Raw genomic sequence first — 16098 nt, forward strand, 5'->3', positions numbered from 1 at the left:
ATCCCAAAGATGTATCGTTATCTTTGGCTGCTTTCAGTGATGCCGGTATTTGGTTAGACTCTTTCTCTCCGATTGTTCTGTCTGAGTTATTTTCATTAGTTACTTCATCCAAACCATCAATATGCTTATTAGACCCCATTCCTGCCAGGCTGCTCAAGGAAGTCCTACCATTATTTAATGCTTCAATCTTAAATATGATCAATCTATCTTTGTTAGTTGGTTATGTACCACAGGCCTTTAAGGTGGCAGTAATTAAACCATTACTTAAAAAGCCATCACTTGACCCAGCTATCTTAGCTAATTATAGGCCAATCTCCAACCTTCCTTTTCTCTCAAAGATTCTTGAGAGGGTAGTTGTAAAACAGCTAACTGATCACCTGCAGAGGAATGGTCTATTTGAAGAGTTTCAGTCAGGTTTTAGAATTCATCATAGTACAGAAACAGCATTAGTGAAGGTTACAAATGATCTTCTTATGGCTTCGGACAGTGGACTTATCTCTGTGCTTGTTCTGTTGGACCTCAGTGCTGCTTTTGATACTGTTGACCATAAAATTTTATTACAGAGATTAGAGCATGTCATAGGTATTAAAGGCATTGCGCTGCGGTGGTTTGAATCATATTTGTCTAATAGATTACAGTTTGTTCATGTAAATGGGGAATCTTCTTCACAGACTAAAGTTAATTATGGAGTTCCACAAGGTTCTGTGCTAGGACCAATTTTATTCACTTTATACATGCTTCCCTTGGGCAGTATTATTAGACGGTATTGCTTAAATTTTCATTGTTACGCAGATGATACCCAGCTTTATCTATCCATGAAGCCAGAGGATACGCACCAATTAGCTAAACTGCAGGATTGTCTTACAGACATAAAGACATGGATGACCTCTAATTTCCTGCTTTTAAACTCAGATAAAACTGAAGTTATTGTACTTGGCCCCACAAATCTTAGAAGCATGGTGTCTAACCAGATCGTTACTCTGGATGGCATTTCCCTGATCTCTAGTAATACTGTGAGAAATCTTGGAGTTATTTTTGATCAGGATATGTCATTCAAAGCGCATATTAAACAAATATGTAGGACTGCCTTTTTGCATTTACGCAATATCTCTAAAATCAGAAAGGTCTTGTCTCAGAGTGATGCTGAAAAACTAATTCATGCATTTGTTTCCTCTAGGCTGGACTATTGTAATTCATTATTATCAGGTTGTCCTAAAAGTTCCCTAAAAAGCCTTCAGTTGGTTCAGAATGCTGCAGCTAGAGTACTGACGGGGACTAGCAGGAGAGAGCATATCTCACCCGTGTTGGCCTCCCTTCATTGGCTTCCTGTTAATGCTAGAATAGAATTTAAAATTCTTCTTCTTACTTATAAGGTTTTGAATAATCAGGTCCCATCTTATCTTAGGGACCTCATAGTACCATATTACCCCATTAGAGCGCTTCGCTCTCATACTGCGGGCTTACTTGTAGTTCCTAGGGTTTGTAAGAGTAGAATGGGAGGCAGAGCCTTCAGCTTTCAGGCTCCTCTCCTGTGGAACCAGCTCCCAATTCAGATCAGGGAGACAGATACCCTCTCTACTTTTAAGATTAGGCTTAAAACTTTCCTTTTCGCTAAGGCTTATAGTTAGGGCTGGATCGGGTGACCCTGGACCATCCCTTGGTTATGTTGCTTTAGACGTAGACTGTGTTTCATAATTATTGTATGGCCTTGCCTTGCAATGTGGAGCGCCTTGGGGCAACTGTTTGTTGTGATTTGGCGCTATACAAGAAAAAAGTTGATTGATTGATTGATTGATTATTCCCTTTGATCGCTTTGGGTGTAGAGAGTCAGACTATTTATTATACTGTATATTGTATTTTCTCTATATACACACACACACACACACTCTGCATCCAAAGTGATCAAAGGGAATACAGTGGTCCCTTGTTTATCACTGGAGTTATGTTCTAAAAATAACCCGCGATAGGCGAAATCCGCGAAGTAGTCAGCATTATTTTTTACAATTATTGTAGATGTTTTAAGGCTGTAAAACCCCTCACTATACACTTTATATACTTTTCTCAAACAGGTATTAACATTTTCTCACTTTTCTCTCCTGTGTAAACACTCTCTTTTTTCTTCTGGGCGAGACGATTATAAACAGACCCACGCAGAACACAATGCGCGTGCTCTCCCTTTGCTCACTGCCTCCAGGGGTACGGATGCGGGACCCGCAAAGAATCCACATCATGGCCACGGAGCTCTGCGGCTGCAGTTACCGAGACCATGCTGCGGTTACCGAGACCATGCCGGAGCGCTCCGCATCAAAACAGCGAGCGTATTCTATGGACCTGTTACCAGAGTTGTCCGCAGCACCGCACAGCAGACAAGGGGGAAGTGTGAGTGTCCCGCTGCAGCGTTTACTGAGCCCGCAGACTGCCCCTCCCTGAGCCTGGTTCTGCTGGAGGTGTCTTCCTGTTAAAAGGGAGTTTTTCCTTCCCACTGTCGCCAAGTGCTTGCTCACAGGGGGTCGTTTTGACAGTTGGGGTTTTTCCGTAATTATTGTATGGCTTTGCCTTACAATATAAAGCGCCTTGGGGCAACTGTTTGTTGTGATTTGGTGCTATTGTTGTGAAAGTGTCGTGACACAGACCCACAACAGGGGGCGTTAATGAACGGACAATGGATAAGCCAAAAAGTAACAATTTAATATTGTGAATCGCACAACGAAGTACAGACAATAACAATATGGTGGAATGTCAATTATACACAAGGTGACGTGGGCAGGCTCGACGATAGAAGACGTCTGGCGAGAGAAGAGCCGGATCCCACACAGCTTCCACCACCAACGGAACTGAAGAACACCGGAGCCGCCAAGCCCTGCGCCCCAGGTGGCCACTGTGTTCAGCAGTCAGACCCGGTACTGCTGGCAGAGAACAGAGACAGTACTGATGAGTGTGAGTTCGCACACTCAGTAATCCCACAGTCAGTGTTTAGTTAGGAGGGAGAACCTCCACCTCCGAATCACACACTCGTGCAGCTCCTGAGACAACCACTTATCTGGGTGGGGTGGGAGGCGAAGTCGTCGCAGTCCACACCAAACGCCAACTCAGCAGACAAGGAATCTGTCCCAGGAAAACGGCTGCAAAAGAGATCAGACTAATGCTCGATTAAGATTCAGCAGAGAAGTTACCTGAATGGTAGCTGATTTCTCGGCGGGGAGGTGGAGTTGCAGTCCGGCCTTTATGGTGGTGGTGATGTGTAGTGGATGAGTGACAGCTGGTACGGATGATGAGTGACAGCTGTCACTCCCGGTCGCTCCGACGCCCTCTCGTGCTTGAAGCCCGCACTTCAAGCAGGGCGCCATCTTGTGGTGGTGGGCCAGCAGTACCTCCTCTTCAGCGGCCCACACAACAGCTATACTCGTATAAATAAAATTGATTTGATTTGATTTGCATGAAGCTACGCACAGTTTACATGGGTTTATGAGTTTAAGACGGGTTTACTCTTGTGCATGGCAGAGTGCGTGCAAGCACGCAGATCAAAGTTGTGCAAGTGTCAGGGGGCCTTTAATTGTCCATTGCAGGTCGTATGTTGTGTGAGTCCCAGAAATTTGATGTTGTTAGCTGTCTCCACTTCCTCTCCATCGGTGTGGACTGGGGGAGGTGTTGTTTTCCTGGTTCTTCTGAAGTCCACAACAATCTCCTTTGTCTTGGATGTGTTCAAGACAAAGTTGCTGTCTGAACACCACTATGCCAGGTGTTGCACCTTTTCTCTGTAGTGGGTCTCATCATCTCCTGTTATCAGACCCACTATAGCGGTGTCATCTGCCAATTTAGCTATAGTGTTGGAGGGGTGGATAGGTGCACAGTTGTAAGTGAACAGAGCTAAGCTGAAGACATTTTCAGGGTGAGAGTGGATGATGTGCAGTTTCCCACACTGACATTTTGTGGTCTGTTGATTAGAAAGTCTAGAATCCATGACCAGAGAATGACTGGTAAACTCAGGTTGTTGAGCTTGTTGACCAGTTTGTGGGGGATTATTATATTAAAGGCGAAGTTGAGGGCGACAAATAACATCCTGGCATACGTGTTGGGATGCTCCAGATAGGACAGGGTAGCGTGAAGTGCAATGGGGCAGCGCAGTCTCGTTAAAACACTGCGTGACATTGCAGGATTTGACCACTTATGGGGACAGCTGCTCCTGTTGTGCAACATATACACAGCATAACTTCACATGGGAAAATGATGTACTGTTTTTTTTTTTGTTTTGTTTTTGGCTACAAGCACCGAAGCAGTCACAAAAACAGTTTTTGTTTGTTCGGTTCCCAGCGGACAAATGGGGGACGTCGTGTCGTTAAGTGTTAGCCTACACAGCTAACCAGAGTAGCTATGTTCTCTCGCCTGCAAAACCGCCTCGACATGTTTGTGCTCTGGTTCAGAAACAAACCGCAACACTTTTCCACCGCATCGTCACTTTTTCTTTGCATTTTCACTTTGTTTGCATGTAATTTGCCCAAAATTTGTCCCCAGAAGTAGAGAAATTACATCATATGGGTCATATTTTACCCCTTTAGCACCCACCCTCAAATGAGACTACGCTGCCAGATTGAGATTGCATTCTCTTTTGACCTGTTTCCCTAGTAGGCAAACTGGTGGCTGTCCAGATCAGTGGGGATGCTGGCCTTTATGTGCATGAGAACAAGCCTCTAAAAGCACTTCATGACAGTCAGTGTTAAAGCAACTGGGTGATAATCTTTGATACATGTGACTGCTTGCTTTTTGGGTACAGGGACGATGGTAGTGGTTTTAAGGCATGTGGGGACTGTAGCCTGCTGCAGAGACAGGTTAAAGATGGTCACTAACACTCCTCCAGCACACTGAAGTCATGAGCTAGTCAGCACATGACTCATTTGGTCCTCCTGCGGAGGTGTTGATTTTCCTCAGAGTGGTTCTCACCTGGTGGAGCTGTAACATACTTCTCTGGATGGCAATGCTGTTTGAGTGCTGTTGTGATTGTTGAACTGTGCAAAGATCTGGCTCCCTTCCTGTAGTCTGTCAGGGTTTTAATACCTCTCCGCATACTGTGGGGGTTGTTATTTTCAAAGTGGCCCTTGATGCATTGTTGGTATCTCTGCCTAGCTTTCCTTGATGCCCTTTTTCAGTTCTCTCTGGATACTGGTGTAAGGCTAGTATCTCACTGGACTGTGACTGATGGAGACACAAAATTGCATGAAAACAGGCAAAAAGAAGGCCACAGGAGGTGGGATTTAAACGGCTGTGAGTAAAACAAGGGAGCATTCTCTCGGCGTGTAGAACGGTCTGCACTTCAGTGCCAGATATTCAATGTCCGCAGAGCAGTGTGTCTTAATCAGTTAGCCAAACAGCTAACCAAAATGTTAGCTATGATAATCCACTAACTGAAAAGTTATCTTTTATAAAGCTAAACCAATAATATAACCCATAAAATTTAGCGGAAGTTACAGATAAAAGCTAACCGATAACTTTCAGTATTGACTTCAGTACACTGGCAGGCAGCTACTGACACAACGAGTCAGCTCTTCTGTCTCAGATGGGCCTTCTCTCAGCAACCATAGAGAAAGCAAAGGAAAGGGAGAGGGAGGGAAAAAGATAATGTATTTTTGACACCATACAGACCTACCGGCTTATTGCTGGAGTCATGCACAGGCATACAGTTTTGACTTATGGTTAAAATTTTAAACTAATTCTGGACAAGTTATTTGTTTTAGTTGTAAAGTAATGCACTATACCGACCAACATTGGTTGGTCGGTATAGTGCATTACTTTACACATAGCACACAAGTTACTGAAATGTTACGTGTGGTGGGTTTCACAAATAAATCTGTATATGGAAATACGTCATTTTTTGTCATTTGTGGGAAAAAAAAGGCAATTTTAAAACTGAAAATTCCTTTTGTGATTCAGCACTTTTAGTGAATGTGTGGCTGCTCACACTGCCATGAACACTACCATCTACTGGATCTACTGGATGGCAGTGTAGATCTTCTTCTCATAATGCACTGCGGCATGTGTGTCTTAATGCTAAAACCTTCAGAATTAATCCATTACTTTAAAACTAAAACATATGTCAAATCTGTATGCTTGTGCATGACTCCAGTAATACAATGGCAGGTCTGTATGGTGTTAAAGAAAATTATTTTTATTTTTTCCCCTCTTCATTTCTCTCTGGTAGTCACCTCTTCTCTGCCTGCAGAGGATTGAGCTCTGCCATTCATGGCTGTCCATTTGCGACATGTCATAGGTAGGGACTAAAATCTTTGATTTTAGACTTAACAAATGTTTTTAACTGTTAAGCTTTATTTACTATGCTCGCAAAAATATGTTAGAGGTCTAAAAGTTATCGGAACTAAATTTATCGGAAGCTAATTGGTCCGCTGATGGTTTTCAAAGTTATCTGAAAAGCTAATCTGCTAACAAAAAATGTTAACTTTGATAATTAGCAATTAGTGGATTAGCGGAACTGTGCCCACCTTAATAAAAATAATAATCTTAATAATGTCTGTAGATGTGCACCAGTTATTCTTGACATAAATACACACTTCTCCCCCTTTACCCTTACGGGATTTTCCCTGTGTCCTTTCCGCTCGGTAAACACGGTGGTCTCCTCACTCGATATCCATGTTGGAATGTTTTTGTCCAGCAAAGTCTCTGTGATTATCATCTCACACCTTTTCCTGCAGTGGCTAATATCTCAGTTGTATCTCGTCCATTTTGATGATGTATTTTTAAGGAAACAAAACCCCCACTGTCTTACATTCAGAACGATATTGTAATAAGCATATCCAATAGGCTGAAAATAATTATTTGTTCCTAATGCCATAGGTATTAAAGGCACTGCGCTGCCATGGTTTGAATCATATTTATCTAATAGATTACAATTTGTTCATGTAAATGGGGAATCTTCTTCACAGACTAAGGTTAATTATGGAGTTCCGCAAGGTTCTGTGCTAGGACCAATTTTATTCACTTTATACATGCTTCCCTTAGGCAGTATTATTAGACAGCATTGCTTAAATTTTCATTGTTACGCAGATGATACTCAGCTTTATCTATCCATGAAGCCAGAGGACACACACCAATTAGCTAAACTGCAGAATTGTCTTACAGACATAAAGAGATGGATGACCTCTAATTTCCTGCTTTTAAACTCAGATAAAACTGAGGTTATTGTACTTGGCCCCACAAATCTTAGAAACATGGTGTCTAACCAGATCCTTACTCTGGATGGCATTACCCTGACCTCCAGTAATACTGTGAGAAATCTTGGAGTCATTTTTGATCAGGATATGTCATTCAATGTGCATATTAAACAAATATGTAGGACTGCTTTTTTGCATTTGCGCAGTATCTCTAAAATTAGAAAGGTCTTGTCTCAGAGTGATGCTGAAAAACTAATTCATGCATTTATTTCCTCTAGGCTGGACTATTGTAATTCATTATTATCAGGTTGTCCTAAAAGTTCCCTGAAAAGCCTTCAGTTAATTCAAAATGCTGCAGCTAGAGTACTGACAGGGACTAGAAGGAGAGAGCATATCTCACCCATATTGGCCTCTCTCCATTGGCTTCCTGTTAATTCTAGAATATAATTTAAAATTATTCTTCTTACTTATAAGGTTTTGAATAATCAGGTCCCATCTTATCTTAGGGACCTCATAGTACCATATCACCCCAATAGAGCGCTTCGCTGTCAGACTGCAGGCTTACTTGTAGTTCCTAGGGTTTGTAAGAGTAGAATGGGAGGCAGAGCCTTCAGCTTTCAGGCTCCTCTCCTGTGGAACCAGCTCCCAATTCGGATCAGGGAGACAGACACCCTCTCTACTTTTAAGATTAGGCTTAAAACTTTCCTTTTTGCTAAAGCTTATAGTTAGGGCTGGATCAGGTGACCCTGAACCATCCCTTAGTTATGCTGCTATAGACTTAGACTGCTGGGGGGTTCCCATGATGCACTGAGTGTTTCCTTTCTCTTTTTGCTCTGTATGCACCACTCTGCATTTAATCATTAATGATTGATCTCTGCTCCCCTCCACAGCATGTCTTTTTCCTGGTTCTCTCCCTCAGCCCCAACCAGTCCCAGCAGAAGACTGCCCCTCCCTGAGCCTGGTTCTGCTGGAGGTTTCTTCCTGTTAAAAGGGAGTTTTTCCTTCCCACTGTCGCCAAGTGCTTGCTCACAGGGGGTCGTTTTGACAGTTGGGGTTTTTCCGTAATTATTGTATGGCTTTGCCTTACAATATAAAGCGCCTTGGGGCAACTGTTTGTTGTGATTTGGCGCTATATAAATAAAATTGCTTTTGATTTGATTTTAATGTAATGTTCCTTTGCTTGCCATCGTTGGACTGCACTGTACTTTGAGTAGTTCTTCGTTCTCATCTTTTCCTCATCTATTTCTCGTTGATTTTGTTTCTCAGGTGTTGGCAGTAATCTGCAGGATCATTTGGAGCTGTACGTCCAACAGCAGTGCACTCAGCCCATCACTCTGTACAAATCCCAGAAACCCTTTCAGATAGTCGAGATTGGACTGGAGTGGCTCACCATGTTCACAGGTAGCCAAGAGCTCCTACACATGCATGTATGTGACAACATAGACAGTCTACAGAAATGTTAGATGCTGTTCGTGTGAAGGGAGTTTGTTTGTGCTGGTTTCTGCTGTAAAATGTTTATGCTGTTTAAGCTTTTGAGTATTTCAAAAATATTTTGAATGGGGGTGGGGAGCGAGGTTTTCCCATGCCCTGTCAGTGGCAAAATAGTATGTACAGGACATAATGTTTGGTTATGTCCTAGGTTATGGAGCTACAGCCCACCTTGAAAGTGGAGGGTTCATTAGGAGTCGGCCGGGTGTCACGCATCCTGACATCCAGTTTCACTTCCTGCCCTCACAGGTTATCGACCATGGACGTGTTGCCTCAAAAATTGAGGCGTACCAGGTATGTAAGGATGGGAAAATTGCTGTAGTTTTAATCACAGTGTGTTGTTTCTGCTCAGGTCGTGAGACAAAGTGGGAGAATGATGAGCTACCAGTTCCATTTCTTTATGAAATTTTTGTGGAATGACAGACAATTTTGTCTGTCATTCCACTTCCCAGAAGATGAGTTTGTGTTGCAAACGTTATGAAGTTTATATGTAGGTCAATCAATCAATTCAATCAATTTTTTTATATAGCGCCAAATCACAACAAACAGTTGCCCCAAGGCGCTTTATATTGTAAGGCAAGGCCATACAATAATTATGTAAAACCCCAACGGTCAAAACGACCCCCTGTGAGCAAGCACTTGGCTACAGTGGGAAGGAAAAACTCCATTTTAACAGGAAGAAACCTCCAGCAGAACCAGGCTCAGGGAGGGGCAGTCTTCTGCTGGGACTGGTTGGGGCTGAGGGAGAGAACCAGGAAAAAGACATGCTGTGGAGGGGAGCAGAGATCGATCACTAATGATTAAATGCAGAGTGGTGCATACAGAGCAAAAAGAGAAAGAAACAGTGCATCATGGGAACCCCCCAGCAGTCTACGTCTATAGCAGCATAACTAAGGGATGGTTCAGGGTCACCTGATCCAGCCCTAACTATAAGCTTTAGCAAAAAGGAAAGTTTTAAGCCTAATCTTAAAAGTAGAGAGGGTGTCTGTCTCCCTGATCTGAATTGGGAGCTGGTTCCACAGGAGAGGAGCCTGAAAGCTGAAGGCTCTGCCTCCCATTCTACTCTTACAAACCCTAGGAACTACAAGTAAGCCTGCAGTCTGAGAGCGAAGCGCTCTATTGGGGTGATATGGTACTACGAGGTCCCTAAGATAAGATGGGACCTGATTATTCAAAACCTTATAAGTAAGAAGAAGAATTTTAAATTCTATTCTAGAATTAACAGGAAGCCAATGAAGAGAGGCCAATATGGGTGAGATATGCTCTCTCCTTCTAGTCCCCGTCAGTACTCTAGCTGCAGCATTTTGAATTAACTGAAGGCTTTTTAGGGAACTTTTAGGACAACCTGATAATAATGAATTACAATAGTCCAGCCTAGAGGAAATAAATGCATGAATTAGTTTTTCAGCATCACTCTGAGACAAGACCTTTCTGATTTTAGAGATATTGCGTAAATGCAAAAAAGCAGTCCTACATATTTGTTTAATATGTGCTTTGAATGACATATCCTGATCAAAAATGACTCCAAGATTTCTCACAGTATTACTAGAGGTCAGGGTAATGCCATCCAGAGTAAGGATCTTGTTAGACACCATGTTTCTAAGATTTGTGGGGCCAAGTACAATAACTTCAGTTTTATCTGAGTTTAAAAGCAGGAAATTAGAGGTCATCCATGTCTTTATGTCTGTAAGACAATCCTGCAGTTCAGGTCAGGTAAGTTTTGGGAGCATTACACTCACAGAACTGCTGGGGTCCTGTCTGGCAGCCACCCAGGCTGGCCTGCAGAAATGAACCATGTGTCTGCTGCATCCAGGTGTTACACAGACCTGAAGCAGAAAGACAGAAGTACTTTAGTTCTTCCTTTCGCTGAAGTTGTCACTGTATTCTGTTGAACCAGATGTGTCAAAATGTCCTATAGAGGCTTTGCAGTCACGTGACCTGTCCACTTCCAGGACACTCCCCATCACCACGCTGCCGGTCAAGCGCAGGGCTTCCAGGATTATTTACACTTACTTACATACTACAAAGTTTTGGACAAGCTTTGAGATAAACTCATCATCTCTGAACCCGATAGTGGAGTAAATGAACATACCAGGCTTCTCTCTGGTGCTGAATTACTGTGGCACAAGGAGAAAATTGCCACTTTTACAGCAGTTGACTGGACTTGGAGCAACATCATTATTAAGTACTAAGTACTCTCAGAACTTCATAGGTTACGTGAGGATTGCAGACTTGTATATTTATAATAGTATTTAGTGAAAATGTTCGTCATGAACTTTATTGAATGTTGTGTACGCTGCTGTGTGATTGTGGAGAAAATGAGTCTACCTCTTTTGTTTTCTTGGTCCCCTTACGGCTTCTGTAGCAAAACAAGTTATGTTTTTGTGGTGTGTTTATTTTTTATTTCACTATTTTTAAACCCTGCTCTTTGTGATATTGTTCATCATCATTAACTTTAATGAATGTTGTGTACGTTGCTGTGTGACTGTGTGTTGGGGGTGAGAGAGCAAGCAGTCTCTCTTTTTTACAGTCCCATCATGCATGGCTTTCTTAATAAAATGAGTAATGTTTTTATGGCGTGACTGGCGCATTTATTTTTTATTTCTAACCCTACCCTTTGTGATATTATTCATCAGTAACTTTATTGAATGTTGTGTGCTGCTGTGTGATTCTGGATAAAAATCCAGCTCGCGCTATTTATTAATTTTTTTTTTTTTTGTGGTAGTGGCAGCCTTAACAAAAGGAGGTTTTTTTTTAGTGGCACATTTAAAAAAAAACTTACTATTTCTAACCCTACCCATGGTGTAATAGCGAGAAAAAACAGCAAAAAATGGAGGAAAGAGGAGTTGAGATGGCTTGTTTTCACAGCCAAGCGTATTGTGACTGGCTAAGCTTGACCTGAGCTGTGGGTGGTACCGCCCTGCATGTGACCTGTGACATCTCACACAAAGTCTCTATTGCACAGAAAACTGGTTATTTGCCAGATGCTTAAGACAACACATACACGTTGCAGTTATGAAAGCTTTCCAGAGAAGTGCCACATTAAATCCAGTAAAGATATGGGATCAGGTTACAGATGTTCTGAGGAACTACTGTGAAATAAAAAAAAAAAAAAAAAAGGGTTGGGATGGTACAGAAAATGAAGCAAATAAAACAATAAAACTTTACTGTGATTCTTACATTTACTTTGACTTTTATTTCATTTCAGATAGTATGAACCTAAAATAGTTCATGTTTCATTTAATTTGTTAATAAACATCCATTCCTGCATTTCAGGCCTGCACCACATTTCAGAAAAGTCAGAATGGGGCAATTTAGGGCTATTAATGAGATAAATTAAATGATGTTATTTGAAACAGATGATTATTGTAAATTTGGTACTAAAGCAGTACCCATAAAAGGCTGCTGCTTTTAGTGCACATCACGACAGAGCAGAACCAGTCAGGAACGAAAGGCCACTGACTGTCTAACAAAATAACTAATTTTTTTTGTTAGCGGATTAGCTTTTCAGCTAATTTTGAAAACCATCAGCAGACCATTTAGCTTCCACTAACTTTCAGTCTGCTAAGTTTTTTTTTTTTTTTTTTTGCTGGCATAGTGAATAAAACTTAATCAGACATTTTAGTACTTACCTGTTGTGTGTTTTGAACATGTGCTGAAAGGCATTATGGGAAATTCAAATGTCTCTTTCGATCACACCCCTCCCCCACCCCAGTCAAAATGCATCGAACATTGCCATCTGTGTGAATAGCAGCCCATGTTGGTCGTGAATTAGACTTTACAAACAGAATTTTCAGTTTTGCAAATGCCTTATTTTTTAAACAAATGAAAAAACTTACATATTAACAAATACACATTTATTTGTCAAAACCAACACATGAAAATTCAGTAAGGTATGTCTTATATAATACATTCAAGGTAGAACTCTACTAGGGTATACTAAGGTATATCTAAAACAAAAAAAAGAAGAGTAGAATAGAGTAGAGCCCCTTAGGTGCCTGGTCTTGAGAACCAAGGATGGTAGGTTGAAAAGCTTTTTTATCCCATGGGAACTCTCCCTACCCATCCAAGCAGCTCAAGAAAATGGACATCATGTATATAAGTGATAATTTACACAATAAGGGTAATAAACAACATGTTACATGTAACATGTTACAGTAACTTACCTTTGTGTTGGTTTTTACAAATAAATAAACCAACCAGTGAAGGAGACTCATTTTTCCCATAATACCTTTTGGGAAGTATTTCTGTTAAAGCTAAAACCTTCAGAATTTAGTGCATTCCTTTAAAAGATATATCATACGTGTGATAACTTCTCTCTGTAAAAATGCCACAGTTACTGTTAATATCGACAAACTATCCGGAATTAGTTGTAAAACCATAAGTGAAAAGTGTGTTGCACTTCATGTCTCCTACACACTGTCTTTTTGCATGTTGAAAGTAAATGACTTTTTTTTTCCTCCCCTTTTGGGCAACAGCAGCCCGCCCGCTCTGCTCAATTCTGCTGAAATAGGACTGAGCTCACAGTCGTCTGACTATGTAAGACAGAAGCTCTGGCTTGTTCGTTTTTGGGTTTGTGATCGCTTTTGATTTTACTCGGAAGCTTCGGCGGTGCAGGGCAGCACGGTGGCTTAGTGGTTAGCACTGTTGTCTCATAGCGAGAACGTCATGGGTTCAATTCCCGCCTGTGGCCTTTCTGTGTGGAGTTTGCATGTCCTCCCCGTGTTTGCGTGGGTTTCCTCTGGCTGCTCCAGTTTCCTCCCACATCCAACGACATGAGGGTTAGGTGGATTGGAATCTTTAAATTGTCCGTACAGTTGTGTTCAGAATAATAGTAGTGCTATGTGACTAAAAAGATTAATCCAGGTTTTGAGTATATTTCTTATTGTTACATGGGAAACAAAGTACAAGTAGATTCTCACAAATCCAACAAGACCAAGCATTCATGATATGCACACTCTTAAGGCTATGAAATTGGGCTATTAGTAAAAAAAAGTAGAAAAGGGGGTGTTCACAATAATAGTAGCATCTGCTGTTGACGCTACAAACTCAAAACTATTATGTTCAAACTGCTTTTTAGCAATCCTGTGAATCACTAAATTAGTATTTAGTTGTATAACCACAGTTTTTCATGATTTCTTCACATCTGCGTGGCATTAATTTTGTTGTTTTGGAACCATGATTTTGCTTGGTTACTAGTGTGCTTGGGATCATTGTCTTGTTGAAACACCCATTTCAAGGGCATGTCCTCTTCAGCATAAGGCAACATGACCTCTTTAAGTATTTTGACATATCCAAACTGATCCATGATACCTGGTATGCGATATATAGGCCCAACACCATAGTAGGAGAAATATACCCATATCATGATGCTTGCACCACCATGCTTCACTGTCTTCACTGTGAACTGTGGCTTGAATTCAGAGTTTGGGGGTCGTCTCACAAACTGTCTGCGGCCCTTGGACCCAAAAAGAACAATTTTACTCTCATAAGTCCACAAAATATTGTAACCTCTTCTGCACATGTCTTTTATTTAACAGAGGGACTTTGCGGGGGATTCTTGCAAATAAATTAGCTTCACACAGGCGTCTTCTAACTCTCACAGCACTTACAGGTAACTCCAGACTGTCTCTGATCATCCTGGAGCTGATCAATGGGTGAGCCTTTGCCATTCTGGTTATTCTTCTATCCATTTTGATGGTTGTTTTCTGTTTTCTTCCACGCATCTGTTTTTTTTTTTTTTTTTGGTCCATTTTAAAGCATTGGAGATCATTGTAGATGAACAGCCTATAATTTTGTGCACCTGCGTATAAGTTTTCCCCTCTCCAATCAACTTTTTAATCAAACTACGCAGTTCTTCTGAACATATTTGAATATTATGTTCAGCTAAAACCTCATTAAGCTGTTTGGCCACCACTTTCTCTAAGACTTTGGAAATAAAAGGCAACTTTGAAATTGGTCTAAAATTTTGAAGGAGTGAAGGATCAGCATTAGGCTTTTTTAAAAGAGGGTGAATAACTGCCTGTTTAAAATACTCAGGGACATAGCCGGAAAGCAGTGATCTATTTATTATCAATAAGACAACTGGGCCAATAGAATGGAAGACCTTTTTAAAAAAGGAGGTAGGGACGATATCAAGTGGGCAGGAGGAAGGTTTCAATCTGTCCACCAGACCAGTGAGCTCTTTCAGTGATATAGGTTTAAAACTATCCAGAACTGATGGGGAGGGAACTGTTGGGTATTTTCGCCTCCAAACATTCTTAAAACCTTGATAAGACAAACAGAGTCAAGAAACACCAGTGAGACAGAATGTCAATTTTAGCTCGCGAGGAGTGCAGTCAGGCTGTACACCAAAGCTACACTAAAGTCTGGCCTGCGCTCCCGCTCTTTTTATTAAGGACTTCCCTACATACATGGGCGGTACAGCTCCTAAGGGGAGGAGTGATAGCGCGTGAGCTGTTGCCGCAGAACCGCTGATTGCACAATACATTCAGGACGTTCAGAACCTTTTTAATCTTGGGCTCGATTAAGATGTGTTTAAGACATCTATCGATTAATCACACTTCTTCTCACATAACGACTAATGTATCATAATCACACTGTGGTTGGAACATTCAATTCTCTATTCTTTATCTCACTGCTCCGCTTACGGCTGCATTCTGCCTGGGTCATCTTCACATATCCTGAAAAAGAGCTTAGCGTGCACACAGAGATACCACAACTTGCAGAAACACTTCATGTCACATATCTTAAGTAACCTTCACCCATCACATCAGTACAGTACACTTTATCAGAGCAGAGAGAACTACATTCTACCAGAGCAGAGAACACAAAACATGCATGATAAAATAAAACAGTGTATCTACAGAATAACTCCAACAGGAACAGAAGAAGAAAGAGAGGGATTAATATTTGCCCTGATATCACGAATTTTGCTGATTAAAAAAGGACAAAAAATTGTCACAGTCTTCATTTGACTGAATGATAGCAGCAGGAGATGCAGGTGTAATAATGTCTCTGATTGTGTCAAACAAAATTTTTGGATTCCGTCGGCTGTTAGAAATTAAAGTGGAAAAATAAGCAGCCCTCGCATCTTTCACCATATTATTAAAAGAGATTAAAAGCTCCTTTAAATGAAGGAGGTGGACCTGGAGCTTTGTAGATATTGTGTAGTTTTAAGCAGCATTCCTGCAGTGCTGGAGTCATAAGGTGCATGGATGCATAAATAGTGAACAGAGCTATTATAGTAAATACTTAGAGAATAATAATAATAATAATAACCTTTATTAAACCAGGTAGAAATCCATTGAGATTAAAATCTCTTTTACAAGGATGACCTGGCCAAGAAAGGCACATGTCATATTGGACAGGTTAACATCAACATATGAGAGTGTTGGTGATGACAACACTGCACACGATGGAAAGTTTCAGAACAGATTTAGAAACATAG

The 16098-nt window shown here is 41.2% G+C and overlaps 1 protein-coding gene across 1 annotated transcript in view; it reads left to right on the plus strand.

Annotated features, from left to right (window-relative positions):
• chdh (choline dehydrogenase) overlaps positions 1-16098 on the plus strand; it is a 115110-nt gene that overhangs the window by 70037 nt on the left and 28975 nt on the right. The window contains exons 7-8 of the mRNA XM_034171685.1: positions 8427-8561; positions 8800-8942. Of these exons, the coding sequence (XP_034027576.1) occupies positions 8427-8561; positions 8800-8942 (278 nt within the window). The remainder of the gene's footprint in view (positions 1-8426; positions 8562-8799; positions 8943-16098) is intronic.

The sequence above is a fragment of the Thalassophryne amazonica genome, chromosome 6 (assembly GCF_902500255.1).
Source record: "Thalassophryne amazonica chromosome 6, fThaAma1.1, whole genome shotgun sequence".
In the NCBI taxonomy this organism is placed as follows: Eukaryota; Metazoa; Chordata; class Actinopteri; order Batrachoidiformes; family Batrachoididae; genus Thalassophryne; species Thalassophryne amazonica.